General features: G+C 47.3%; 1 protein-coding gene across 2 annotated transcripts in view; it reads right to left on the reverse strand.

Annotated features, from left to right (window-relative positions):
* TATDN2 (TatD DNase domain containing 2) overlaps positions 1–27,125 on the reverse strand; it is an 887,958-nt gene that overhangs the window by 508,434 nt on the left and 352,399 nt on the right. The window contains exon 3 of one of the 2 annotated variants that reach the window (XM_069643017.1): positions 9,991–11,358. The exons of the other annotated variant lie outside the window; for it this stretch is intronic. Coding sequence (XP_069499118.1) covers positions 9,991–11,358 — 1,368 coding nt within the window. The remainder of the gene's footprint in view (positions 1–9,990; positions 11,359–27,125) is intronic. 2 annotated transcript variants of the gene reach the window in all.

The following is a 27,125-nucleotide window of genomic DNA, read 5'->3' on the forward strand; positions in this document are numbered from 1 at the left end:
ATGGGGGCAGTTCTATCACAAAAGGACCCGGTAACCAATCAGTTGCATCCCGTGGCATTTTGGTCCCGCAAATTCTCGCCTCCTGAAGTCAATTACACGATTACTGACAAGGAACTTCTGGCTATCAAGTCTGCCTTTAAGGCTTGGCGGCATTATCTGCTGGGGGCCCGACACACCGTTACTGTGATTACGGATCACCGAAACCTGCAATATTTGAAAACCGCAAAAGCCCAATCCTCTAGACAACTCCGTTGGGCATTATTCTTTGCCGCGTTTGACTTCATAATTACCTATCGACCTGGTACAAAGAACGGTAAAGCCGATGCCCTTTCTCGGATGGGAGTGGAAGAACACTTGATCAACCCTAAACCTGTACCAATCATTCCCGAACAAAGAATTCTGGGTGTAATCGCCACAGAATCCATAGAGGAAGTTAAGGATAAAGGCAGGCAACTTGTAACTCCAGCAGACATACAGAATTGGCATCTGCAGGGAAAGGACTTTGCAGTAAAGGACAACTTATTGTATTTCCAAGAACGATTATACCTACCCAGCACAGATTTACAGAAAAAAGTAATCTCTTGTTATCACGACTCTTTAATGGAAGGTCATCCCGGTATAGCCAAGACCTCAGAAAAGATCAAGCGCTACTTCTGGTGGCCGTCTTGGAAAAAAGATATCAGAGACTTTATAATGTCCTGTGGAGTATGCGCCCAAAACAAGAGTCAAAAGGAAAGACCAGCAGGCCTCTTACGCCCTATTGACATCCCACCTCGCCCTTGGCATACGCTTTCTATGGACTTCATCACCGATCTACCTCCATGCTCCGGATACAATACGATTCTAGTAATCGTGGACTTATTCTCCAAGATGGCGCATTTCATTCCGCTCAAAGGCTTGCCAACAGCAGCAACTCTGGCCCGAGAATTTCTCGAAAACATCGTCCGACTGCACGGTTTTCCTTCGGTTCTAATTTCGGATCGAGGTAGTCAATTTATTTCTCATTTTTGGCGAAGTTGCTGTCGGTCGGCTCAAATTGATGTGAGGCTATCGACCAGTCACCACCCTCAGACTGACGGACAAACCGAGAGGACCAATCAAACTCTGGAACAGTATTTACGCTGCATGCTGCAACAAACTGAAAAAACCTGGAAAGATATCCTTTGGATAGCCGAGTATGCCTACAATAACTCTGTCCATTCGGGAACTGGGAAAACCCTGTTTTTTCTTTTGTACGGCAGTCACCCTCGAACCTCGGAGTTGGATCCCCTCCAAGATCTTGAAACACCAGCAGTAGACTACCTGCATTCTACAATCACCCAAGCCTTTAAGGAAGCTGTTTCTCACCTTCAAAGGGCTAAAGAACAATACAAGAAAGGAGCAGATCAACATCGGAAGGAAGCCCTTCACTATCAAGTAGGGGATCAAGTCTGGTTATCCACCAAATATCTATCTCTAAAAGGGCCACGCACATTCAACCCAAGATACCTTGGTCCCTATTCCATCACTACCATAGTAAACCCAGTAGCGGTCAAGTTGGACTTGCCCCCGCACATGAAGATACATCCGGTCTTCCACGTCTCTCTATTAAAACCCGTGCAACCTCAAACCCGACTAACCAAATCTCCAAAACCTATCCTAGTTGATGGAGAACTCGAGTTTGAAGTCAAAAGCATTCTGGACTCCAAGATCTCCAAATCTAAACTATTCTACCTAATTGACTGGAAAGGCTACGGCCCCAAGAGAGATCCTGAGAACCTGCTGAATATGTCCACGCTCCTCGCCTAATCAAAAGATTTCACCGAACATTTCCTGACAAGCCAAAACCCCCGGAGAAGCCCGGTTTGGGAGGGGCCTTGTGGGGGGATACTGTCATGATCTCTGCTTCCAAAAGGTCAGGGTTTTCCCAACTCCCTTGAAAGCAGATCCATAACACAGGTTCCGAGTGCCAACCAGTCCCAATTGGGACCTTTTGGACCCAGTCCTGGCGCCAGTGGCACCAGGCTCATAAATATGCCCAGTCCCAGCGCTGGAAGCGCCGGGCTCATAATGCTTGGGTGGACTTACCTGCAGCAGACCATGCTGCTTACTTGCCTGCCAGTTGAGCCTCTGATCCTCTTCTGTTTGGAACTACTTTTCCTGTTGGGTGGGGCTGGAGCCACTCCCTAGATTCAGAACACTGGAGCTCTTCTGGAAGGCAGGAACTCTTTTCTTACCAGGAACTCTTTTCTTACTTAGGCGTGGCTGTGGAAGAAGACACCTAAGCACTACAGGAGGCTATTTAAACCACACCCGGTGGATGAATCTTGCTTTGCGTTATTCTGCACCCTCTGCAGCAGAACGCTCATCGTGTCTTCTGCATCCGGTCCTGGGCCTAAGGAAAAAGGCTTACCATCCTGAATCCAGTCTTCAGCAACACCTATAAAGACAAGAAAGAACAGGTTAGCATTCCGGCATCTGAAAGGCAAAGGCTTACCTACTCTTCGTGCGCTCCGGAGGTCTTCACACTGCATTCCGGCATCTGAAAGACAAAAGCTTACCAACTCTTCGCACGCTCCGGAGGCCGTCAGCGCTGCATCCCGCATCTGAAAGACAAAACAAGGTGCGTTTAAAGACATTGGGGAACTTTAATACTCACGTGCCATTACTCCTTTCCACATCTAACCCAGTGGGTATCCCGGCACCCTGCAGCCGCTCCGAACTTGTACCTGCAAAATAAAAAGACAGTTAGAGCGCATCGTGAAGCTGGCAACAAGCGCTTACTTACGTGCTTCCAGGCGCTTCTATTCATCACACGGGCTCCATCTTCAACTCACTTCAGCCCGTCATCCGCCATCGCCGGAACCCTGCAAAACAAGAGACATCATTATTAAAGACTTTAAAGACATTTGAGTTACTCGAAACTTACCGTTCGTGCAGTAAACGACGGACAGCAGTCCTCTGGAGTCAAGAGGCCTGCGCTACCTATCCAGTGAAGAAACTGGTTACAGCACCCTGCCCCGAGGCAGATGGAGAGCTCGGCATTCACTTACCTAAGGTGAGAGCGTTAACCTGTGGGGGTCTACAGGAGAGGAGAAGAGGAAAGAGATAGGGACACCCCAATAACCCCATTTCATTAACCCCGTATTTTCTATCTGCAGACATCTTACTCTGCACGTCAGGCATACAGGGCACGGAGGTCCAGCCCAAAGAGCCAACCGGGTGCTGCACATCACCTTTGAAGATACGGTAGTCGCCCAGTCAAGACCGGCGCCTCTGCGAGAATCAGGTGAGCGTTACAGTACTTCACATGATTGGACATTGTGGATTTAGCATTGTTTTATTTGGCCCACCTACCTGATTCTTCGGATGTCTGCACTCCTTTCTCCATCCCTCCGACTCCCTCTATACTCTCCATTCCAATGGTGGAGGCAGACTTCTTCCCAGGGGGTCAACTTGATGGGTGATTCCGATCCTCCCCCGGTAGCTGTGGCAATGTTACGGTTGGCTGATAGTATGCTCCGTACGCGTATCCGCAAGTCGTCCCATCGCTTTCTGCATTGCTGTGGGTTGCGGGGTGCGGTCCCCACCGCACTTACCCGCTGTGCCACCAGGGCCCATGTGGCCATCTTGTTCGCAAGTGCCGTCCTGGTCATTTGCGTCGAGAAGACGACGGCAGCATTCTCCTGGAGGGTCTCTGTGAGCACGGTGAGTACTCATGGGAGAAGTGGACCTGCCGCTTGCGGTCGCACGCTTTTTTAGCAACTTTTCCCATTTTGATTGTTTTGACTAGGGTGGCTAACGGGTTGGGATGCGTCTCAGGGTCGGATTTTTGAAGGTTGTGTTGGGATTCTGATTTTATAGGTGTACGGCGTGCTGTTTCCCGTTCCGGCACCATGTTTTTACTTCCGTTTCCGTATATTTACGGTCACCGTATTTTGCGATTACCGCTCATTACGGTGACCGCTATGATGGGTGGAGGAATTGCACCTAGGGCGCCGTACGACGGCGGTGAGGGGCGTTTTGGGGACATTTCCGCCATCGCGGACTTTGCACTTCCGCCATGGCGTAATGCTCGTGCCCGATGGGTCAGAATTAGCCGCACTTGACTCCATCGTGCAATGGCGGAAACGCTATTTACGCTATGGCGGTCAGGTCAGTTACTTTCCGCCAGGGTCGTAATGAGGGCCCTTGTCTTATGCTTAGAATATGACCCGTAACCAAAACATTAAAACGAAATCTCAAATTTCTGTCTAAGCAATTTGCTTGGGAATTTGATGAGATACGGTTCCGTCGTACCCATTTCCGCTGGTATGCTTCTCAGCTTTGCCCTGATGTGATCTGCGGAGAAGGTTCTGCCTGAAAATACAGGAGGACTGTGTTCAAGACTGACCGACTGGGGTAAGTATCCTCCCTCCACCCCCGTATGATTTCAGTCCCTCTGGCGCCCTATCCTCACCTTGTGGTAGAATTAGGCGTGCTCTCCATCCTGCCTTCTTTGCAGGGGCGCGTTCTCTTTCATGGGCGAGTGCGGTCCAGTTACTTTACTGACGCCGGCCCGTTTGATATTGTTCAGGTAATTCTTATTGCTGTTCTTTAGTTTTGTAGCTATCCTGCATGCCTTTCTTTGTTTAAAATGTCTTTTTTCTCCCTTAGGTATGCAGAGCTTCAGCGCGACGAACTGGCTTGGTTGAACCTCGCTGGTAAATAATGCCGCATTAAGAGCGCTATGACGCGGTAAGTAAGCGCTATGCGCAGCGCTGCAAAGTCTTGCCTTTGCTAACCTGTGTTTTCCTTCCTTGTGGGTCGCGATGTTCTTCAGCGCGAGTGGAATGTCCGGAGTGGTGCCAGCCGAGGGGCGACCAGCCAGTTAAGCCTTTTGAGCAGTTCGTAAATGTCTCTACTGCTTTCTTTAAAGTTGCCTCCATCTTCCTCTTTCAGGTTGTTCTGTCCGGGAGGCGTGGAGATTTGAGGAAGCTGTTCTCAGTAGCTGCGAGTGTTTAAAGATGAAGACTGCAGGTAAGATGCTGCTGCTAATGATGTTCCTTTTGTCTCCTTGCAGGTTCTGCTTCTCCGAGGTTCGAGGGAATAGCTGGACACGGTGAGCATCACGTTGCAATCTGCAAAGCATGTTGTCTTGCTCGGGTGGGGTTTAAATAGCCCCAACAAAATAGTCCAGGTAAAGTAGTCCCTAGGCTACCACACCCAAAACACTAGACCGCATAGCTTGGTTCTTAGGAACTCTAAGAAGTGATTCCACTGTAATCCTTGGTCTTGTTTTCTATAGGAGCCAACATTATTGGGACAGAGAATCAACTCTCCAGGTACCCCTTTTGAACACACACCTGCTTCAGAATTAAAATCACCCAGGACCATGATGTTCAGAACTTTGCACAACATTTGGCATTCATGTATGATGCCATCAATTAGGTCAATAAATTTACTTAGGTCGAGCTCAGGACATCAACTACCAACAGTTGAACAAATGGCACAGGGGGGGGGGGGCGAAATGCACCAACATGGCAATGCAACTTTTATGCGGGGTGAAAAGCTTAAGACACTTAAAGGGCAACGAGTTTCTAATAGCTATAAGCATGCCTCCTGCCGGTCTCCCTCTAGCTTTTTTTTTTGCTAGCACTTGATGCATATAATACCCATCCAGCACTAGGGGAGATGTTGCCCATGTCTCCTGGAGGCAAAAAATACTTGCTTCGATAAGGTGACTAGCGCTAGCAGACACCACCCTAAGAGATTTGTTTCCCCAAGAGTTCCAGGATACCACTGTATATGGTGAGGTAGTCCATGGTTTCACATTTAGAGCTTGAATTGTAGCTAGGGATTCGCTCAATAATTGTACCAGCCGTTTTAGATCTATTTCCAGACTTGTAATCTGTGCAGTTTCCCCCTCAGTCTTTTTTAGGAGTGAGTAGGAAGTAGCATCCAGCGAGCTGTTCCCCTCTGCCTCAACCCCTCGGCTAATCAATCTATTATTAAAAGGTTCTAGATCGAAGCCGAAGCAGTGGAGAGAATCAATTTCGGAGACTACTAGTTCCATGATGGCCTGTGAATAGAATACAAGTCTAACATAGTCAAACCTCAGTGGGTGGATAACGTCCACCAATTTAATATCACCCGAAGAAATCAGAGAGTCTGGGAATTTCACTAAGAAGGGATAAGACTCTTGGGCGACAAAGAAAACGGACCGCCCTGAAATCGGACGGAAGGTTGTTTTTGTCCATCTCTGCCCAAGGAGCATCATGAGGGTGGCCTGCACCTTTGTGAATTAAGGGCATTTGCAACTTTGTTTTAGCTTTCCCTGTCTTCAGGCCACTTCCCTTTTTCTTTGCGAAAGCTATTATCCCAAATCGCTCTCTTAACCTCCCATCCCACAACCTTTCTACTCTCGGTGTGGTCAGGGGTACTTGCTCAACCCCTTCCACTGGCCCTACTTCTGTATCGTCAAAATCGCTCCAGTATTCGTTATCAACCCTTGCAGACCCCACGGTCTCATACTCCAAGCTGTCCGTTCCCCCATCCCGTTCTACATGTACAGCTCTTATAGGTGCACTGTCAATTCTTAACAGTAAGTCCCCTGATTTCCATTCATCCCCAGCTGGTAAGGGTCGGGTCTCTGGGGCCAGTACCTGTACTACCGTTGCCCTCGTTGTCTCACACGCTGCTCGATATCTGGCTAATTCTGTGCATGTGGTGGATAATGCCACTTCAAGATCTCTCAAGGTGTTTGTGCAGCATTCTCCCCGTCCGTCTATACCTTCAAGTCACACAGCATCAGTCAATTTATTTTCGTCACATGCACATTACAATTCTCTATACCGTCAGACACTGTTGTCACAATCGTTTTTATACCAAAAAACACATAGCTTTAAACTATTTTCTCCCCCTTAAAACATCCTTACTCACTCTCTACACACTTCTCATTCACACCATACATGCCTCTCCTAAGCCTCCTATGTGTGAAAAAATGCACTGAAAATAATAAGCTAAAATAACAGGATAAAACAACCACTACCTTCTCCTGAGCCCTCTAATTATAGGGGGCTCCTAAGTTTCTTATTTTTATTTCCCTGCACTGGTCGGGACAGTGTACTGGGGCTGCCACCTGCTCTCTTCCGACAGAGGCTCCCTTTCCTTCCTCTTTTATATTCTCTGTATAACTTAAAACGAGAAAAGAAATTAATACAAAATGGACATAAAAACTTCAACAATCAAAAAACCAGTCTATCCATTCACTTTCATTCATCGCGTGTTCCCCCCCCATCATACTGCTCCATACCCAAGCCCAGACATTGTAATCTCTTGCAATCTATACTCACGTGTACACGTTCTTCCAAAAGCCTCCGTTCGTGGGTAATCCCCCAACAGGTCTGGGCCTCTGCCTGGGGCTGTACCGCGCACCAACGAGCAGGCGGGACTTCTGCAAAGACGGCACCCACAAGGACCACTTCTGCTTCATATGTGTTTTGGGGGACTGCTCACTGTAAGTGGGCACTGCCCTTTCGGAGAGACCCCCTGGATATCGACGCAAGTACGGGGGCTGAGGAATCACGCCATAGGGGTCACCAAATGAAGGCAAGTCCCTCTATACACACACTCCAGAGTAAATGCAACCCACTTGGGAAATAAACCAAGAGAAAGGTTTAAAGGGATAAAAAGGATTACTGATACAAAATACAAGTGCCAGCAAAGGACTCTGCTGCTCGAGAGCGCTCTGGTCTTACATCATCAAGCATAGGTTTATAAACACAAAAAGCGTATTTTGTATACAGGACATTTTGATGCTCCCGATTGGGGGCACCCTACACATGGGCCTGCTCCATAGGGGATGCCAGGTGAAAACTGGCTGGTTCTTCCTAGTCGATCTCGAAGCACGTGGGTCAGCTGGGCTCATTCTAGCGGTGAAGGTCGGGGCACACATAAAATACATTGCATCTGATCTAAGCTAAACAACTAAAATGGACTATTCACTCATTACGGCAGGGAGAGGGGAGGATAAAATACAGTTGCGCTGACCCACACATTCAGGATTCCATTAATACCGCAGTTCCCGGACCCAACGTCTCCCCCCAGGGGATTGATCTTTGATTTACCCTTCCCGGTACCTCGTACAGGAGACATGTGTGGCAGCTGGAGAGAAATACAGTTGTGTGGGATTTTAGATCTGTGGTGGTGACTTAATGGAGGTTAGGACCGGAGGGTTGTGTTTTTATCAAGAATTCAGAAGTGTAGGGGTCGAGTGAGTGGTGTGGGGCTGCGTCCGGCCTGGCTGGGTGGGGGTTAGAAGCCCGATGGCATGTTAGTGGAGGTGAATGGACACGGTGCAGAGCCTGGTGCTGTCTCACACACTCCGCCAGCACATTGCTAGAGGCGATACTAAATATTCGCAACACTAAAGGGACAAGCAGGAAATGGACTTCTGTGGGAACAGGGCTCAGGCGGAGCAAGCATGTTATGCAGAAATTGAGCGTGGTAACTCTGTGTGAACTCTGAATGTCAGCAGCGCAAGTTTGCAGCTGGTCCTTTACAAGGCCCAATACAAAATAGAGTTGCGGGCAGTGGGCCTTTCTAGTGTTGAGCTCTTACTACTATGCGCGGCAGTGTCTTTGTATGGTGTCTGATGATGCATAGGGCTCTTCCCTGGTAGGTTATATTGCCTCATATGGGTTACGCCTTATTTGGAAGCGCCTAGTGCGGTGGGATAGCCTAATTTCCATCCCAACAAAGTGTTGCAGCATCATCTACAAGGCAGTCGCACTCAAGACACCCATCTACCTAGCGGATAAACTCAGCATCTCCGGTGGACAGCACACCACCAGAAGCCAAGACACGTGCAGACTTGCAATTTGCTGCTGCAAAAAGGAAAGGAGCAAAAAACGAGCTTTCTCTGCCTATGCCCCAAGACTATGGAAACTCCTCCCAGTCAGCAGACTCACCCCCACGCTCCTTCATTTCAGAAAATAACAAGACCAACCTCTTCAAGCGATTCTCTCCTCAACACCTAGGCCATCATGTCGCCCCTCGCGCTACCTGACTAGGTAGATGCCACCCACTGCTGTCTTCCCCACCACCCGGTACAGCTGTACCCCTCTCCTCTGTGCCCCTCAGTATCCTAACCCCCGCTGTATATCTGTTCCGTTACCTCTAAAAGGCACTCTATATGTACTGTTGTATACCACTGTAAAGCACTCTGCTAGGTCCACGCTCAATAAATACCAGAATATTAACACAGGCAAGCCACTTTAGTCACAGGGCATGGCAGAGAGACAGCAGAGCCGGCGATGGACACCAGACTACATCTCCCCTAGACTCCAACAGATTATTGATCCATACACCGCCCACTCCCCCACCTTACTCGAGACTGGGGGATTTGATCCCCCGTTACCTCCTCTGGTCACTTGTAGATCCACTGCGAGCTACTGCCCTCCCTCCCTTGTTAGATCCCCACTCCCTTGTTTCTGTACTCTCTAACCTTATTCTTCCCCCTATGATTTTATAGCGCTCTGTTGATTCCCGAAGCCAGGTCTGCACTAAATAAATATCTTAATAATAATACATTAGCCATTTATGTATAAATAATCCTGAAGGCATATTAAACCTCAATCTTCATTTCAAGCTCTTACACAATTGCATTTTTGCATATGTTTTATGGGGCTCGGGGAGGTCTTTCACAAAATTCAAAGAAATAAAAATACATGTTTTTTGTACATCAAAGGAGCACCGTTAGAAGTCCAAGTGATGGAACTGGTCCTCCTATTGCAAAGAAGTTGAAGCATAATCGACAAACGGAACTAAACCGTACGTGTATTCTTATATGTAGTTCAAATGAATAAGGAAAGTATTATGTTGAGTTGAAAAAAATGTATCCACATTTTAAACCAAATACAAAACAGAAGAAAGAGTGTGGTATAACCAATTGCAACATTATTGTGAAAAACAGCTCTTCAAAAAGAATGATTACCAGCGTCATGGCAGCCAAATGAAAACATGACTCACCCTGTTCCTGTCATCTGAATCGTGTTCATGCAGAAACACGAGCCTCGAAGCGGTTCCACCACCGCAATCACCATCCACCCCTCCTTGTTCAACTGCGGCGGTAGGTGGGCCTTTTACGGCTGCCTGGCACATTACCATAGCGAGATGCAAGCTTTCGTTTGGTGCAAATGAAACGTTTGAGCTCGTACTTGGCCTCTCCCTTGATTGCGGATAAAGTGTGGTATTCCTAGGACTGACCTCCATCGAGGTCGAATTAACTCCAGATTGACCACACCAGCTACTGTTCAGTGTCTGGTTGGGCGGGCTATGACTCCCTAGAGATGTTGGGTGAACTCCAGTAAGGATGTGCCTGTGATCCCTCGCTAGAGGACTGAGCTCCTTATACGGTGGATGGCAGATGGGGTCACTCATTGCTAGTTCTCGATTTCGTAAAGAGTGTGATGTCGTGGATACGCTATTTACCGATCTCGTTTGCACAGTGCCACCTCGATTAACGCTATCATGTACTGACAATGGGGTGGAGAGTTTGCTTATGCTGCCTTGGTTCCCAGATAACTGAACATCCATGTCGTGATGGTCATCACTCTTCAAAGGATTATGAGGAACGTTGCCATGCCGGGTCTCTGTTGCAATTGCACTAATACCTGTGTCACTGCGCCTATTGCCCATTGGTGAAGGAATAATGGTATCAGCGTTATGCCCTCCAGCTTTTTGAACGCTATTGCAGTTTTCTTTTGAAACAGGATAAACTGCAGTACAGCTTCTGTCGTTATTACAGTCTTTCCTTGATGTCCGGTAGCTTGTAGGGTCGCTATGCCTACTCAGTCTTGGTGGTAAAACTGCACTATCATGCACCCTTTGACGAGAAACATAAGCTATAATGTCGCTTTTCCGTGCTGTTGGGTAAACCACAGTTCGATTGGCACGGAAGCAGTCACCGTATCCATTATGCAATTCTTCTGACATAGCGTATACATCAGTGTTGGGTTGCGAGGTGTTTTCAGCTATTTTGTTACTGCAAGCATTTCTTGCGACCCATTTCGCGCTTACACCTTGATCAGTCTTTTGGCCGTCACCGCTCGAAACCGAGGTGAACTTCCTGCAGCAGGCGTCCCCAGGGTGGTCCAATGAAGTCCTCGGAAGTAGTGGTCTTTCTCTGCCCTGTGTGGATTCTGTTCTTTTAACCCGATTATTGAAAGGGCTGCCAATAGCGTCCTGAAGAGCTCTCGCGAACAACATAGGAGACCCCCGATTGGTCATGCTTTGCCTCCTCTCGCGCAAGGAACAATCTTCAGAGCCGTCTTGGTGCTCAACTCTTGAAAGAATGTTGCTGTCGGCTTTACTGCAGGGTTCACTTTCAGGTTTCATCTGTATAAAAAGAACATAGTTTGGGTGGGAGTTTATAATTGTATATAACAGGATTAGAGAAGCCACTTGTTTATAATGGAATACTTAAGGAAATATATAAACACGCAACACATTTGGGATTTGTAACATGTACCATTCGCCAGGCTGAGCAAACTACATAACCATATACACATCTGCAGATGGCCCCTGAATCATGATTGAGGGAAGGGTTCCTTGGTCGGGACAACCTAAGAAATTGGAAGGACCACGTGTGAAAAACATCACATATAATAATGCATTCAATTTACATATGTAGTCAAAACATTTTAAATAAAATGCAATATTAGTTCTTTGTAAAAACTCGGATAACATCAGCGAATATTTCATAAAAAATTATTTTTTTAAGACACAGGCAGACTAAAATGTCCAATACATTTTAGTCCGTGGACCATATTCAGGGGCCAAGTTCCACAGAAAAAAAAGTCAATTTACCTGCCTGCTGTGTCGTTATTTGTGCAAGTAAAGACTTGTATTTAGATTTCTAGTTAGCTGTTCTGGTTTACTTTGCAAGGATCTTTCGTCAAACCCTAGGATACAAGTGCATTTTTGTCAGTGTGATACTGATTGACCAATTTGCATCCAATTTTAAAGAATCTACATTGGCGCGCACCCCAAGTGGCTGTTTGTCTGTGTTAGGAAAGATTTCATAATTGTATGTAATTTTCCCTCCATGTGTCAAGCCCCAAACTTTTTGCTGCTGTTTAGACACCATTGACTGACTTTGCCAGAGAAGCACAGCTTCAGCTGCCCTCCTCTGGGCTTTCGCTCACTTTTTATGGGGAAACTGACATGCCCTTAAGACAGTCAGTACTGGGAGACTTTGTTTCCCTTAGTTCTTTCTTCATGTTGCAGCTTTTGTGCAACATGTAACAAGTGTGCACTGTATCTTACCCTACAGCACACTTCGGTCTATAGTAATTTCCAAAGGCCCTAGATACTCTCTCTGGACTTTTTAAGAACTGTGCAGATGTGTCAGGGACAGGACTGGTGACAGCTATCATTTCGCATTATTTTGAACCCTTTCCTGAATTATTAACCGCGTTAACTGAGTTTGGCACGAATAGGTGGCCTGGCTCCAAAATGGCCATGCCCAGAGGTTCTTTGTCCTGTCCTTCGGCCATCTTGCCCCTTCGCCTTCCCCAGGTCGAGTCGACCCAGGTCAGTCCTTATTTGGTCATGAACTTTGCGGCGAATCCCAATGCTTTCGCAGGCTTCTGCATGCCTTGTGTGTGTGTGCCTCCAGGATGTGGGCTGGAACGTCTTATTCCAATACACATCCTGGGTGCAAGAGAGTCTGGAGTGCCTTGAATGCCTGAGACCACCCTGGTCTGTGATTGGTCCACGTATGGAATGTGTGTTTGTGAGCAGATCTCCCATTGGGTCCTCTCCGTTTTGGCGCGAAGGGAACTTTGGATAAGAGGAGTCCAAAACACCCATACCATGTCAATCTCCTGAGTTCTCACTGAACAAAGGATAGGATCCAAGTATCCTGCAACTACGAAGTAGAGTCGAGGAACCGCTGGAAGGTTTGGCACCCTGAGCCCGCTGTCGTCCCGTGGGACTCCTCTGCATCTGGTTGTCCTAGAAGGTCTGCGAAAACGCTTCGACCCATTGGAATAGTGGGACCAACTATTCTCAGCACCTTCATCAAACCCTGCAAGTAAGCTTTCTCGGAAGTGTCCCTGGGCCAACCAAGACCAGCTTACCCAGTTGCTTTGCCCTGTCACCGCCACCGTTTCAAAACTTGGTATACTGCTAGCTCTGTGTCCACGGCACCCTCACACCGAATTTTGTACAGTTGGCATTCCCAGGTCTGAAGTGAGACGAGTGCGCCAGCACCAGAGTAAACGCGGTTACCCTGCTGCCCTGCCGCAGCAAAGTCCTTTGTAAGTCTGCTGCATTTGTGACCCTCTTGCCCCTGAAGCCTGCTGCAGTGAAACTGAGTTGATTCATCCACCCGGAGCTGAGAAATCACCACTGTCCCGTTTGGGAATCATTGGTGTATCTCAAGAACTAAAAAAGGTGAAACGTCCTTTTGGCCGCATTCGAACCTGCAGTGGACTGACCTACCAAGTTTGGGTCTGCTTGCATCGGGGACGGTGAGCACTCTATACCCCAACCAGTGGCCCCTAGAGCAAGGGCCCATTTTTACACACGAACGGGCCCGGAGGACCCCTCTCCTTTCCATTGCTATTGCAAAATACCGACTCCATCATTGAACTGCCTCTGCCTTCAAGCGGAGGTCCTTCTTGAATAGTGGGAACTTGTTCTGCATCGCCTCATCCACCTTCCGGAGCTACTAGAGACCCTTGAAGAGACCCTATTCTGCCCATTGGCACAACCGCGTGCACTTGCATTGCACATACTTTTGAGCACAAGGCTCCTCTCTTCTTAGGGCTTGGACTGCCTCTTAGTTAGGTGTATTGTTGATGTCGAACTGGGCCTAAAGACTATCTGCACTGCCAGTTTCCTTCTGATCTAGGTTGTCGACATATTTCATGCATTTAACAGATTTCTGGAACAGGTTCACTTCCATGCAACAGCTGCATCTCATCAAAAACAACTTAGTATGAATAGTGATGAGGAGTTAGCTGCTTCTATGGGACCCATTCAGCTCAATGCAAGCTCCCCAACTTCTGACGCAATATCAAGCATTAAGAAGGAAGCTTATCCGCAATCACCAGTATTACCACATGGCTTGCAGTATCCAAATCCACTGGCTGAAGAAAGACGTCCTCCTAACTCGCCCCTCCCACTACATCCACTGGAGGACACTCTTATTGATTTAAACCAACAGGAACTTCAAAATGTTCCTGTTTTAACATGAATACTTAAATTACTAGACAGAGGACATGAGCACACTGGGCTATTAATGCCATCAGTCTATCCATTTCTGACACCTTGATCAAACTAAGCAAAATAGAGGGTTTTATGCTGGTCCCATTCCTTTTGGGCGAACCAGGAAACCAAAGGAGTTGCCCCCCCTCAAAAGAGGCATGAACTAGCACCCAATAATACCCACTCACAGTATAGGCAAACATCATGCAGAGAAGCACCAGTAATTCGGCTTAAAACCTTTGCCAAAATATTACAACAACCAAAGCACACGTCCAACATGACTGGTACTACATTACAGCCTGACTATATGGAAGTTGCTAAACTCCAGCAGGATCAGATTTTGGTCTTAGAAAACATACTATTTCAGGAAAATATGGTACCCCTCGATTTACTCAATGGGGAACAAGCACCAAGCAATTCAACAAACAGTGAAACGGTTTTAGATACTCCTGACAGCCCCTCAGCCTTAACTGACTTAATAGATTTTAATGTCGGGTTAGAAAAGGACCCACAATCATTGTCTGAGGAAGCTATTTTGCAGGGTGAAGTCCAACAGAACACCCAATTTATGTCCCATAAAGCAAAAAAACTCCATATAAGGGCGCAAAAAAGGAGCCTTCTAGCCAAGCTGCCAAATTCGAACTCATCAGGTTCTCTTCCTCTTAAAGCCAAATCTAAAAAAACACCAAGTACAAAAATCAAAAGGGCATAATTCAATCATCAAAGAAATTGGACAAATTTCACCCGAGGATGCTGTTATCGATTTGAACCAATTGAATGCTGAAAGCCAGCTACATCTAGACTTAAATAAACTCAGGCAAAGAAGCAGGTGCCCACGTCCCCACCTCCATATCAGGCGAGTGGGCACTCGTTAGAAGGATCATTAGACCCCCAGAAACCAGAAATTAGATCTATTGATGTAACATTGCAACAAAGCAAAGAGACATGCCCGTTGTTGATAAACACATTTACTCAAATTTTTTGAGAAAACTGAAAATAAAAAGACTATAGCGCCGCCACCTCAAACAAGCCAAGCACCAAGTCTTCCACATGCCAAATCTTTGCTCGGAGGTACTACAGGTCTTCCGTGTAGGGATAACACACCAAATACTGCAAATGGAACTAAGGAATCAATTTCTCGACTCTTACCACGAACAGAACCAGTCCCTGTTACAGGTAATTCTGCCATACAGGACATACAGGACCAGGTCCTGCCCTGTGTAAACTTGCCAACACAGGACAAGATGTCCACCGATAGTCCAATTGAATCTAGCTGTGACCCTGCTGCCCCGCCTTTAATACTAGAAGAGATCTCGTCAGAGATGAAACTGGTTTTAGGATGGGGCGCAAATTCAATTAAGAATGAAAAAACCATCTTAAACCAATCTGCACTCATGAAAATATTTCACCAAATCCCAGCATTACGCAATTTGATTTCAGATGATGTTGAATGGATTAATTTGCCTCGATTTCCCTACAATCGAATGCTTTACAAATTTCAGACACTTATAATAGCAAAGCTATTATGGGATCACCAACCGGAACTCGATCTGATAGGCTTCCAGTTATTTGCTTTCCAGTCTATGGATGAGGCGACACATTTTATCGAATTTCAACCACCTGTGTTGGTCCCTTCCACGAAACGTTATTCAACTGACCAACACATATCCGTTTTGAATGGCAAAATGAGGGAAAAGTGTGAATCCGTTTCTCAAATCTTGAATGGGCTAGCTTGGTTAGAACCTCTTATAAGATCTATAGCCAATGCCAATCGACAGGTAGAAAAATCAAAAAATAATAGTTTATATGTTCATGGAACTGATGTGGCTTCAATAACTGGGTTACATGGTTTACTTCTTTGGCTATCGAAGAACATCCAGCTCTTATTCTTCTACAAGAAACTATGTCAATGAATAACATTCAAATAGATGGTTATACCGCCTACTCTGAGCAAGCTAAAAGAGGAAATGCTGGGCGTCCTCGTGGCGGCTTGGCAATCCAGATTGAAAACAACCGTGAAATGTACACGCAGCAAATCAATGCTTATCCCGAAATACTGGTAATAGAATGCTCATTTCACTCTCCTTCAATCCATACCATTCTGGTTGTCTGCTTGTACTGGAATCCCTGCTCGATGCTCTTCGACTCAATGATACATAAACTAAATATGGTCCTCACTGACGCTTTCATTAGAAATCCAAATGTAGAAATTATAATCGGAGGGGACTTTAACTCAACACTGCAATTAGACATGGCAACAAAAGCTGCCAGACAATGTAACCAGCACTCTCTCATCTCATATGAGAGAGGTTTACTCTGGGTTTAGTTCTTAAATGAGTGGGACATCCACTTGGTACCTTTGAAGTCCACCATGTCGCAAATGATGCAGCATCGGGGGAGATCCGACCGCAGCTGATTTTGCCGCTGCCGGAAAGTTCGCATGAGAAAGGTGCGAACCACTAAAAGTTTGCACCTTTCTCATGCGATCACATGTACATACCCACAACACACCCATGACACCCCCGACCCACACCCTCAACACACCAACATAAACAAACCCCACTTACCTTTTTCTTCACGCTGAGTCCCTGCGGTGCCAGTTCCCTTTCACTTCCGTGATCGAGAAAAGGTGCTGCGGGGTCTTTTTTTTTCTTTTACGGGGGCTGCAAGGGTTTCCCCCGCCACCCCTGTTTTTTTTCTCTTTTTATTTGCGGGTGTGCTGCGGGGGTGTCCCCCGCAACACCCCGCTAACTATACCACACAGTATAGCGAGCGGGGTACACTCCCGCAGTCTTTTTTTACTTACCTGCAATGCTACCACCAAAGGTTCAAACCTTTGGTGTTCGAAACTTTGGTGGTATCCATTGGGTAAACCATCTCTTGAATTACAAGTATCTATTAATGGGGACACCTGGGTGCAGTACTTCAAAAACAAATACTCTTTGCCACATAGATTAACGACCCTTCCCGTACAAACTTTAACCACATTCATGCTTCCAAATTGTCCGTGGGAAGTTGAGGATGTGATTGCAATTCTCCAAAAACTCAAATACTCTAAGGCGGCGGGCCCGGATGGCCTCCCGCCTTGTGTTTTAAAAGACGATCCTAATTTTTGGGCTGTTATGAAGTGCTGGTATGATAATATTTTCCATACAAGGAAGATTCCAGAATCCTGGGCGACTTCTATAATCATACCACTGCACAAAAAGGGCTCCACAGTAAGTCCAGCAAATTTTCGACCAATTGCTTTGACCGATATCGCAGCAAAGGTTTTTGTGTCCTTCGTTCTTAATTATCTGAATCATTTCATTATTACCCATCAAGTTCTTTCCCGCTTTCAAACAGGCTTTAGGAAATCGATGGGTACACAGTTGAACGCAACTATGCTATTGCATATCTTGGAATCATCTCATCTTTATTGACCCATCTTTACGGCTTTACTCAATCTATCTTCAGCATTTGATACTGTAGAGGGCTTTTGTGGAAAGCAATTTAAGCGTTTCAAATTCCGCCTCACATTATTGCAATGATTGCCCTCTTACACGACTGCACCAATTACAGGGTTAGAATTGATTTGACTGGGTTATTAACCTACCCTATTCCCACTGAGATCGGCGTAAAACAGGGATGCAAACTTAGCAGCCACACTGTTTAATATTGTATCTCACTGATATAGATGCACTGTGGTCAAACCTTGATACATTTCTAGTAAAATTAGGAGCACTTCGCATAAATTGGCTCTCTTTTGCCAATGAAGTTCTCTTGTTTGACCGCACACCGTTTGGTCTATAGAAAAAAATTGATTTTCTTCTCCAGATTTTGTGACCAACACAATCCGATTACTAACCCTGTTAAATCAAATATATTGGTCTTTACGAATAAAAGAAAGGTCATAACCTACAAATGGAGCCTCGAGAGCAGTCCAATTCATCGAACATTCGGTATAATATACTTAGGGTATAATTGGACAAATACCAATTCCATCTTAAAATGGCAGAACTCCATGAACACTAAAATTGCCCCATTAATAGCCCAGATGAAGGTCATTTCATTTAAGCGTTATAGATTTTCTCTATTACCCCTTATTTACTTCTACCTACTAAAAGTAGAAGCAATCATTTTGTATGGCCTTGATCTTTGCCTTTTACCGATTGGGGATGTTTTTAACAAAATCCAAGGCACGATCTGGAAGAATGTGCTACACCTACCTACATCTCTTCCTAACGCTATAATTATACATGAACTTAGACTGTTCTCCCTGGCGTCCAAACTCTTACGGAGAAGACTAGGCAATCTCGCAAAAATGTTACAGTCCCCTCAAAACTCATTGTATGAGGACCTAGCAGTGATGCGGTCTAGTGGAAATCCAGCTTCTCTAACTCTATACTGTAATCAAATGTTAGTGGCTTTAGATATGATTGCAATGAGTCCAGTTGATTTATTAACACGTCCCCAGATTGTAAATAATTTTTTTTTAGAAAAAAAGAAGTTCTATTAACATGACTGGGCACAGACATCAGATCGGGTTGGTACCTACAATTCCTATGTCGAGTATGCAAAATTTAGTCACAAACAAAAGTCTTACCTTCCATACATAATTCACCTGCCATGCAGTCAAAGCGAGGAGAATTTCCAGATTCAGATTTAATCTATTTTTTACTAAAGAACGCACAAAAAATGGAAAAATAGCACTGGTGCACTGAATGATTGTATTTGTAGATTTTGTGGAACTGACCGGGAACTGTGCACCCTCTTCTTAAGAAACCCTCTTCCGACCCCTCCTGCCCAGCTAACTATCGCCCAATCTCCATCACTCCCTTCCTGGGCAAGCTCCAGGAGAAACTGGCCATCTCCCAGCTTAACCTCCATGCTGAATCTGTTGGTAGCCTTCATGACCATCAGTCTGGCTTCAGAGCTGCCAGAAGCACGGCAACTGCTCACCTGAACATCCGTGAAGACTTGCTCTCCAACCTTGACACTAACACCCCTTGCGTCATCATCTTGCTTGATCTCTTTTCTGCCTTTGACACTGTCAACCATGCCATCCTGCTCAACCGTCTCCGTGATAACCTGGGTATCACTGGTCAGGCTCTGGCGTGGCCGACTTCTTTCCTTTCCAATCGACCCTCCCAGGTCCCACTTGGGTCCTTCCTCTCCGACGTCTTCTTCTCCACCTGTGGTGTTCCCCAGGGATCTAATCTCTCTCCCTGGCTTTTCAACCAGTATCTGTCACTCCTTGCCCACTGCATCGCCACCCTCTGCCCCAACTTTCAGTGCTATGCGGACGATACCCAGCTCATGTTCAGGCTACCCTCGGCCTCCTCCTCTCCTTCCCTCATCTCTGACTGTCTGCTATCCAGGAATGGTGTCGCCAATGACCTCTGCCTTAATGCCAGTAAGACTGAGATTCTACTCATCGGCACACCCACTCCCTCCTTCCCTGCAGCTCTCTGGCCGGCCTCTCTTGGCCCTCTTCCTGCTCCTACCTGCAAGGCTAAAAACCTTGGGGTCAACTGCACCTCCTCAGAGGTATTCTTCCCTTCCTCTCCTTCCCCCAGAAGCTCACTGTCTCCCGAGCCCTGGTTCTCTCGAAGCTGGACTACTGTAACAGCCTCTACCTTAATCTGCCTGCCTCCACTCTCCGCCCTCTGCAACTAATACAGAACAGAACTGCGAGACTTGTCCTTGGCCTCAAGCCCAGGGACTGTATCTCTCCAGGACTGAAATCTCTACACTGGCTCCCTGTGGCTACGAGGATTAAGTTCAAAACCCTCTGCATTATCCACAATGACTTCTGGGGCCTGGGGCCAAAATACCTTCAACTCTCTCTTCCTAAATATCTTCCTTCCCGAGCCCTTTGCTCATCCGTCTCCAACTCCCTCAGGGTCAGCCGCTTCTCAAAGCAACGAGCTGGGGATAGATCTCTCTCCGCGGCAGGGGCCTCCCTCTGGAACAGCCTTCCTGCCTCCCTGAAACTTGAGGAGAACCATCTCCGGTTCCGGAAGCACCTCAAAACCTTCCCCTTTGCTTCTGCTTTCTCTGTCCCTCTCCCCTGCTAAATTCTACACTGAAATTGCACTGAATCTGCAACTGGGCCACTCTCACCGACCTCGGTCCTGGGCCCAGCCACTCTCCACTTGCACTGCCTCCCTGGCATCCCCTGCACTGCGGGACTGTCTCTGTATCCCTACAGCCCCCCCTTCCCCGCACTTGTCTGCACTTGTCTGCACTTACCTTGCACTTGCCACCAGCTGGCCCTATTTATTTATTTATTTTTATTCTACTTACTTGTACTGTACTTCCCCCTCCCCTTCCACTTTTCCCTTCCCCTACCCCTGCACTTGCGCGGTCTGAATGATACCTGGCCTAGTAGGATCGTTGTCTGTCTTCCCCTTGTTCCCCCCCTCCCTGCCTCCCTGCCTCGTCGCGCCTTCAAACACTTGTGTATAGGCGCGTTACAAATGCCATATCATATATCAGATCACCTGCGTTGAAACTCCAGGGTGTGTCCTTGGGCGAGAGCGTCCAGCACCAAACTGTTGATCAATCTCCATTTGCTGATGAACTTCGTCAGCCGGCCTCCCAACGGGGTGCGCGAGTGGGGGCCCGACATCCCGATCGGTTCAGGATCAATTCGGCACCAGCGTCCTGCATTACAGGTGACGGCAACGCGGTCCTCTGCTACCGTAGGCCTGGGAACTGCCTCTGTAGGCTTCCTGAATTGTCGATCTGGAAGGCTGACAGTACAATAATGATAATGATGTGTTATTTATATAGCGGCTTAATCCAATGCACTTTACAGAGCACATATTTACATACAATATCACCCAACCAGAATTGGTACTCATTTATCGACCTCGGAAGGATGAAAGGCTGAGTTGGCCTTGCCGGGATTCAAACCTGCGACCTGCAGATCACGCTCCGATCGCAGCAGCGAGCGCTCAACTCGCTGAGCTATCTTACCGGCAGAGCTGCAGAGAAAACTTTTGAAGACCTGCTCGACTTTCCCCTGGAGGAGTGAAAAGGAGATCAGTGCTGCTGGAGAGTGCCAAGGTAAAGGACTGTCTACGCACACTAAATTGGGCCGTATCTGTATCCGTATCCGTTTTGTTGGCCTGGAGGGACTCTAGGACCTTCCCAAATAGGTTCTATCCGTCGAAAGACATGTCCAGCACCTTCACTTGGACTTCCTGATAGAAATCCGTAGCTTTCATCCAAATTTGGCGACGAAGGCACACACTGTGCCCCATTTGCCGGAACCCAGAGTCAGCAACGTCCAATGCCACTCTGATGGCAATATCAGATGCCACTTCCCCTTCCTTGAAGAGAGCGATTGCCTCCTTATCAGGGATGTACTGCAGAATAGGCCCCAGTTTGTACCACAACTCCCTGTCATACCTGCCCAGGATCGCCAGTGCATTGGCAGCTTTGATGTTGGATGCCGCGGTGTAAATGACCTTTCCCCATGGCGTCCATCCTCCCCACAACCCCCCCACACCTCGCTGTCCGGAGGGACCGAAGACTACGAGGACGGGTTGGCCGACCGTTTCCTCGCGGCCGCCGATACCACTGAATCCGGCGATGGCTGCGACCTCAGGCACTTCGGTGCGGAGTCCAGCAGCCATTTCTTCTCCAGCATATCCCACTTGGCTGGAGCCAAGCAAAGGTTCTTCATGAGGGCCATGCCCTCTTCCCAAACATCGATCAGAAGGGGCACTGCCATGTTAGTCTTCCTCTTGGCCTTGCGCCTATGGTACAAGAAGCCTTCCATCTTGGTTTCTTCAGGCACCAGCTGGAATAGCTGTGGGGCTCTAGATAGCATGGATCGGAACGATCCCACCTCATCCGCGGGGGGGAAGAGGGGACAACCTATGTTGAGCACCACCGTCGATATCCTCGTCATCATCATCCATTGCTGAGCCATATCCGTCTCCGTACCCGTGTCTGGGTCTGCTGGGGGAAACGGACCTGATGTGGTGGCAGAGGTTGAAATTGAGGTGCCGGATGACGCTTCCTCTTCTTGGTTGGAGGCTGATTGGGGACCTGGGGACCAAAGGTACTGGAGCCGGAGACATCCTCATCTGGATCTCTGACACCAAGGTGTGCAGAGTTGACAGAATATCCAAGGAAATGTCCCTCGGCTGCGAAGGTAGAACAGGAAAACTAGGCCCTATGCCGCCGCCATCCTCTTAAACGTCCTTGTGGACCGTATGCAAGGACTCCTGGTCTTCGTCGTCCGTGGATGAGGCCTCCATGTCTTGGGCGACGGCCTGTTTTGTGGTCTCCTCACCCCCCCTTTTTTCCTCACCCTAAGGATCCTGAACCGCCCCCCCCCCTTCTTGCGTGCCCGCAGACTTTGCAAAAGTCACTGCAGCGGTGTCGTGCCTTGGGGGTAGGGACACTGAGCCGTGGGGGCTACCCTCACAGGATCAGCACCCTTAGCTGTCGTGGCAGTAGTAATCGTTGACGGGTGGGGTGGGGGGGGGGGAGTGGGGTCGCTGACGAGGTCCTAGTCTATGCCGGTTGAGCTTGCTTGGGCTGCTCGGTCTTCACCGTCCGCAGATTCTCGTATTTCTCATGTGGTTTTGCTGGGGTAGGTGACTTCCTCTTCGAAGAGGAGCTCGATAGTCGGCCGGCAATGAAGGCGGAAGGTTTTGTTGATCGCGCCCTATCCACTTTGGGACCCGTTTATGCGGCGAACCCTGTGAACTCTGACTTGCGGCTCTTGGCCTCATTTTGGGCCCCCAGGGATGAAGCCCCCTCAAAGTCCTTAGGAGACCGCTCCTCTGAATGGCCGATCCTGGGTGAGGCATGACACTGCTCGGAGCATGGGTCAGAGGCCTTGACGTTAAGCCATGCTGCCAGCATAAGACGCCTGTCCATCATCTTCTTGGAGAAACAAAGGCATATCATGCACTACCTTCTTGTGGTCTAGGTGCAGGCAGTTGAAGCATTGCAGGTGCTTGTCCTCCACAAATACATTCCCGTAGCCCGCATTTGGTGCAGGGCCTGAAGAGGGACCTTCCCTCCTCCGTCATGTTTGGAGGGCACGTAGTAGGCCCAAGGGTCGTGTAGAATCTTCGACAATCTTTAACCTTGAGGTGCACAGAACTTCACCGACAATGGATCCCCGCTGTCGGCAGATGAAGAAAAGAACACACAGACCTCTAACTTTTTTTTCTGTCGAAAAAAGAGAAAACGTACAAATAGCTCAGAGAGCAAACTCGAGGACTCCCAACACTGAAGCGTGCAGTGAAAATCTGAAGATGGCTGCCAAAGGAGAGGCTTAGGGAGAGGACAGTCATTGGATGGTGGCAGTATGACCCAGAGGACAGTGATTGGTTTAGAGGAGAAATAGAGTTTTTAAGTGAAAGTGAAACTTTTTTCTTTTACAGAGGATTCCCAGCCTGACAACGGGAAATATTCATGAGCACGTGAATCCATGCCAGACCCCCATGCTAGAGAAAACTGCATTCTCCACACCTGCAGGATTTCAATATAAGGTACTCCCAGTTGGCCTTCATGGTGCACCAGCGACCTTTCAAAGGCTGATGAATCATGTACGGTGAGGGGTCAGAAATAAAAGCTGGACACAAAGTTTTCATGTTTTGGTTCATAGATATTTATTAAATAATAATGGGTTGAAAAATTAACTCAGACCCTATTCTAAAGGGGAACTTCCCTACCTAAAAACCAAAAAATAAGGATCTGTCCGTCAGTCTATCTTTAGCACAAATGTCTTCTTTGTTTAGAAAAACATTGCCTTTCTTTAATATTTCTGAAAGCCTTGTAAACTGCTGAGCTATGCAGTCTAGTCTTTTGGGTGTGGCAGGCCTGGGACTACTTTACCTGGACTACTTTGGGTGTGGCAGGCCTGGGACTATTTTACCTGGACTACTTTACCTGAGACTATTTAAACCGCACCCAAACACCAGAACATGCTTTGCGTTATTCTGCTGTGGGCAGCGTAACGCTCACTGTGTCCAGTTCTTTGATGCCATCTTACCTGAAACCAAGGACCTGCAGAGGGGGAAAGAACACTACGAAACTTACCTGGAACAGTATCCTGTCTTCGAATCCATCGCTGACTTCCGTTCCACTCACCTGAACGTACGAAGTCCATCATCGGGCACCGCATGCATCCTGGAATACCATAATCTGGAAAGAGGAGAAAGAAGAACAAGTAACTTCTTACCTGGTAACGTTCTTTCGATGGGAGTTTCCTCTGTCGTATTCCTTATCTTTGATAATTCGTCTCCAGCTTGCTGGCCTCGGAAAAACAAATTCTCAGTAGAGGGCGCTGCGCATCGACGCCCGTCGAGTTCGTGTCCCTCGACAGCTACCGTATCAGCGCTGACGTCACCATGCCCATAAATAGCCATGTGCAGCGTCCGTTGCTCAGTTCCGTTTTGTAGCATAAGATAAGACATGCCTGAATTGGTTATTGACCTTGAAGGAGCGTAAGCTTCAACCACAAGGGAAGTATTACTGCAGGGATGGGTGGGAGGGGCAATAAGGAATAGGTCAGAGGAACATCCCATCGAAAGAACGTTACCAGGTAAGAAGTAACTTGTTCTTCCAAGGGATTGTGTCCTCCGACGTATTCCTTATCTTTGATAGACTCCCATAGCAGTGGTGTGTAATAAGAGGTGGGAGTAAAAACGCCATGTTTCCCTTTAGGAATGAACAGAATGTAATACTGCTTTGCCAAACCTAGTCTCTTGACTAGAGGAGGAATCCAGGTTGTAAAATCTTGTGAAGGTATGTGCGGACGACCATGTGGCAGCCGCACATATGTCTCGGACCGGAACCCCTCTTTGGAAGGCCGACGAAGCTGCGATACCCCTGGTTGAATGAGCCCTAAGATTTTGAGGAGGCTCTTTCCCTGCTAGTTTGTAACATTCCAGAATGGCCACAATAATCCATCTGGAAATGGTCTGTTTTGTTATCGGTAGTCCCAATGTGTGCCCTGAGTAACCTACAAACAGTTGGTCTGCTTGCCTAATCCTAGCAAGTCTGCTAATGTAAAAGCTTAAAGCCCGCCTTGGGTCCAGCCTGTGTAGCCTTTCTTCCTCTTTCCCCGAATGGGGAGGAGGATAGAATGAAGGCAAGGTAATTTTCTGAGTGATGTGGAATTCAGAAACCACCTTTGGGAGGAAATTAGGCTTCACCTGTAGGACAACTTTGTCTTTATGAAAAATTGTATGAGGGGGTTTCCAAGATAGAGCTTGTAATTCGCTCACTCTTCTAGCAGATGTTAGTGCCACTAATAAGACAGTTTTAAGGGTGAGAAATCTTAGCGAACAAGAGTGGAGTGGTTCGAAAGGAGTACCCATCAGGAAATTTAAGACTAAATTTAAGTCCCATAAGGGAACTTGGAATGGTCTTGGAGGATAGACATTAGTTAATCCCTTTAGTAATTGTATTACTAAGGGTAATTTGAAATACGATGGCTCCTCTGCAGTGCGCTTGAAGATCGATAGCGCTGCGAGATAGCCCTTGATAGTGCCAACTTGAAGGCCTGAATTTGCCAAATAGAGTAGAAAGGATAACACCGTTGGTGTACCACATGAAAACGGGTCGATATTCTCTTCACTACACCAGGTGCAAAATTTGTTCCAACGGCAGCGGTATAAAGACTTTGTTGCTGGCCTTCTGGCTGAAAGCAACACCTCCATAACGTCATCAGGGAGGTACCAATCCTTGTATCTCAACCTTTCAGAAGCCAAGCGTGAAGGTTGAGGGTTCTGATGTCTGGATGGAGAACCTGACCTCCCTTCTGTGAGAGAAGATTCTCCTTGAGTGGAAGGCGAAATGGAGGGCAGATGGACATGTGCAGAAGGTCCGGGTACCACGTTCTCCTCGCCCAGTCTAGGGCAATTAGGATCATGGTCCTGCGAAATCTTCTCAACCTCCTGATCATTTGAGGAATGACAGGGACTGGTGGAAACGCGTACAGGAGTGGAAACTCCCAGTCCACTACGAACAGGTCCCCTAGAACTCCTCTCGGGGGAAATTCCCTTGAACAAAACAGATTGCACTTCCTGTTGGTACTGGTGGCAAACAGATCCACTTGAGGGGTTCCCCAAACGGCGAAGTTCTCCTTAAGGACTTCCTGAGCTAGTTCCCACTCGTGGGAGACTGTGACCTGCCTGCTCAGAGCGTCCGCCGTCAAGTTCTTCTCTCCGGCTAGGTGAACTGCCAATAGAGAGATTCCTTCTTGGATTGCCCAAAACCAAAGCTGCATCGCCTCTCTGCACAGGGGCATTGATCCTACGCCTCCTCTTTTGTTGAGGTAGTGCATGAACACTGTTGTCCGGAACAATAATTACAGTTGAATAGGATCAAAGACAAACTTATGCTCAGATTATACTCCTAAACCTTATCACCTTCTGCATGTATATAAAAGAGGAAACGCTCTCTAACACTCTATTTTTGAAATTAATCTTGTTTATTCTTGTTCTTGTTATAGCAATAGCCACCATCTTTGAAACTGGCTGACAATATTAGAAAACTTACCTCTACTGAGAGGATCACGTAGAGATCAGCCCTCGAGGCCTCTGGATCTCCATTACAGTGCTTGTGGACCTAGTTTAAGCCATAGCACAGACATTTAATACAGCTTTTGGTCCTTATGAAGGCCGTACACAAGATGAGGCACATCAAGCCTACCTAAAAACAGCTGAAACACCCTGGTGTAGATGCACTACTCCTAATTTCAGTGCAGTAATTCAGCTTGCTTTAAACAGAACTTTGTCTTCAGTATCCCCATGTGATGTTAAAAATGTTGAATTGTTGAGATGTACACTACAATATGTTTTTTCTTTTGACATACCGCGATTGATTTCGAGCCTGTTTTACACACACAAATTGGCAGGTGTGCCAAGAAA

The sequence above is a fragment of the Ambystoma mexicanum genome, chromosome 2p (genome assembly GCF_040938575.1).
Source record: "Ambystoma mexicanum isolate Mex_15411 chromosome 2p, UKY_AmexF1_1, whole genome shotgun sequence".
Lineage (NCBI taxonomy): Eukaryota > Metazoa > Chordata > Amphibia > Caudata > Ambystomatidae > Ambystoma > Ambystoma mexicanum.